General features: G+C 30.2%; 1 protein-coding gene across 1 annotated transcript in view; it reads right to left on the reverse strand.

Moving 5' to 3' along the window:
• The window catches only part of LOC125048319, a 19,785-nt gene that overhangs the window by 578 nt on the left and 16,707 nt on the right, over nt 1-2,500 (reverse strand). The window contains exon 6 of the mRNA XM_047646982.1: nt 2,312-2,359. Coding sequence (XP_047502938.1) covers nt 2,312-2,359 — 48 coding nt within the window. The remainder of the gene's footprint in view (nt 1-2,311; nt 2,360-2,500) is intronic.

The raw sequence follows: 2,500 nt of genomic DNA on the forward strand, positions 1-2,500 counted from the left end.
TTATTATTATTATCATTATTATCATTGGTAACAGTAGTAGTAGTAGTAATAGTACTAATATTATCATCATTATCATTATCACTACTATTATCATTACCATTATTATCATTGTCATTATTATTACTAATATTATTCCTATTGTTATTATTAATAATATAATCATTATCATCATTACTATTACTGTTGTTGCTATTGTTGTTATGTTGCTGACATAATTATTGAAATTATTATCATTATTATTATTATCATTATTACCATCATCATTATCATTATTATTATTATCATTATTACCATCATCATTATCATTATATCTATTACAATTATTATTATCATTGTTGTTATCACTCTCATTATTGATATTATTATCATTAATAATTATTACATTTGTTATTATCATTAATAATTATTACATTTATTATCATCATTTACAGTTATTACAATTGCTATTATCATTATAATTATCACTATTGTTAATACTATTATCATTATCATTATTATTAGTAGTAGTAGTATTATGCTTTTTATCTTTATTATTATGTTTATTATCCTTTTCCTTATTGTTAGTAGTAGTATGATTATCCTTATTATTACTATTATTATCTTTATTGCTATTTTCATTATCATTATCACTGTTACCATTATTATTTTCATTAGAGCTACCATTATCATTATAACTATTATAATCTATGGCTTTAACATTATTTTTGCTACCACTACTATTACTAGCAGTTGTAGTAGTAGTAGTAGTAGTAGTAGTGTAGTATCGCTCTTATACTTATCATTATTATTATGACTATTATTTCCTCCACTGCTGCTACTCTTCAGCTATTTCCATTACCACTAATTCTTACGATTTTATGTTTGTTGTTTCCGTTGGTTATAGCTTTTATCATTTTTACTCCAAGCATCATCATTAGCGCTATTCGATCGTCACTTTTGAAATAATCGTTGTAAAGTTATGATCATTATTCTTATCATTCATTTATTACTATCATCATTATTATCATTATTGCTATTTCAATATTCATTACTACTGTTTTTATCATAATCACTATTATTATCATCATTAACATTAGCATCATCAGTATAGTTATTACAGTTATTATCATCGTTATCATCTACATTGCCATCATCTGGTGTCATGACTGCCGTTACTACTACTACTATTGTTGCTACTTCTGTTATAACCATCAACATTATTTTTACTTTCATCAGCATTCTTATCATTATGATTATGTGTAATTATGCATGGTTGGATGAATAGGTTGGTGAAGCACAAAGCCTATGAAGGAGGCCTTTCCAAGACTTCGCTGCACCTTCACCCACAGCCAAAGCGTACAAAGAGGAAGTCAGGCAGACGAAGCTGAGAAGCTTGAGGCATTGGGTAATTCATGGAGAACAAAGTTTGATTTACTTGTGTAGATGATCCTACTGATGAGGCATAAAAGCATTGTTTTTCCTTTTTTCCATTTCATTAACTAAAGAAATAAAGCGTTTGTGTTCATCTGCATCTATGGAAAATGGATTCCTGACAGAAAAAAAAAGAAATATACATATATATATATATATATATATATATATATATATATAGACATATAGACATATAGATATATATAGATATATAGATATATATATGTATAAATGTATATATGTATATGTATATATATATATATATATATATATATATATATATATATAATGAAAACTATAAAATGGTAACGTGGGCATGAAGACGAAAGCGTTATGGAAATATGACCGTGAAAATCTAAATAATGTTTTCACTTCTAGTCCTAATAGAATGAATTAAAAAGTCATTATTGATTCGAATTCTCTTGACAATTTGACACTGCTAAATGTCTTCATATCCCGCACTGAAATGCAAAAAAGGACGAGGAACCTATTGCTAAACGACCACGCAGTTTAAGGTGATTTCTGAGGACAAGAAAGTATCCTTTTGCAGGAAGATATAACCACTAAAAGGAATTCACTCCGAAGCAGTGTGGTGGCAGCCCAAGATTGAAATTAAACATCGGTCATTGGCCAGAGAAACATACTTAAATCAAGGTAGAGAACGGGGGAAGGAAAGATGAAAGTGAGAGAGGAAGAGAAACAAAGTAACAGAAGGGGGTGGAGGGAGTAAAAGTGAGAGAAATAGAGAGAAGTGCTGGGGAATAAGAGAGAGAGAGAGAGAGTGAGGGAGGGAAGAGAAAGAGGGGGTAGAAGGAAGGAGAGGGGAGGGAGAGATAAATTTTTACCCAAAAAAAACAATGTTTTGCTTTCATCTTTTAAGCCTTTTCGCCTCGACTCTCACCTTCTTCTGGTGGTACTTCTTAGCAACTAGCCGATGATTAGCCTCACCCTGCAGAAGGCAACGAAGAAGGCATTGTGAGTCGAAATACACAGCGCACATGACATGAGATCATCAATGTGGCACAGGTCATCACAAAACAATCTTTGCTTTTGTACTTCTTCAGTCCCTGCTGATATAGGTCACTGCCAC

The sequence above is a fragment of the Penaeus chinensis genome, chromosome 43 (assembly GCF_019202785.1).
Source record: "Penaeus chinensis breed Huanghai No. 1 chromosome 43, ASM1920278v2, whole genome shotgun sequence".
In the NCBI taxonomy this organism is placed as follows: domain Eukaryota; kingdom Metazoa; phylum Arthropoda; class Malacostraca; order Decapoda; family Penaeidae; genus Penaeus; species Penaeus chinensis.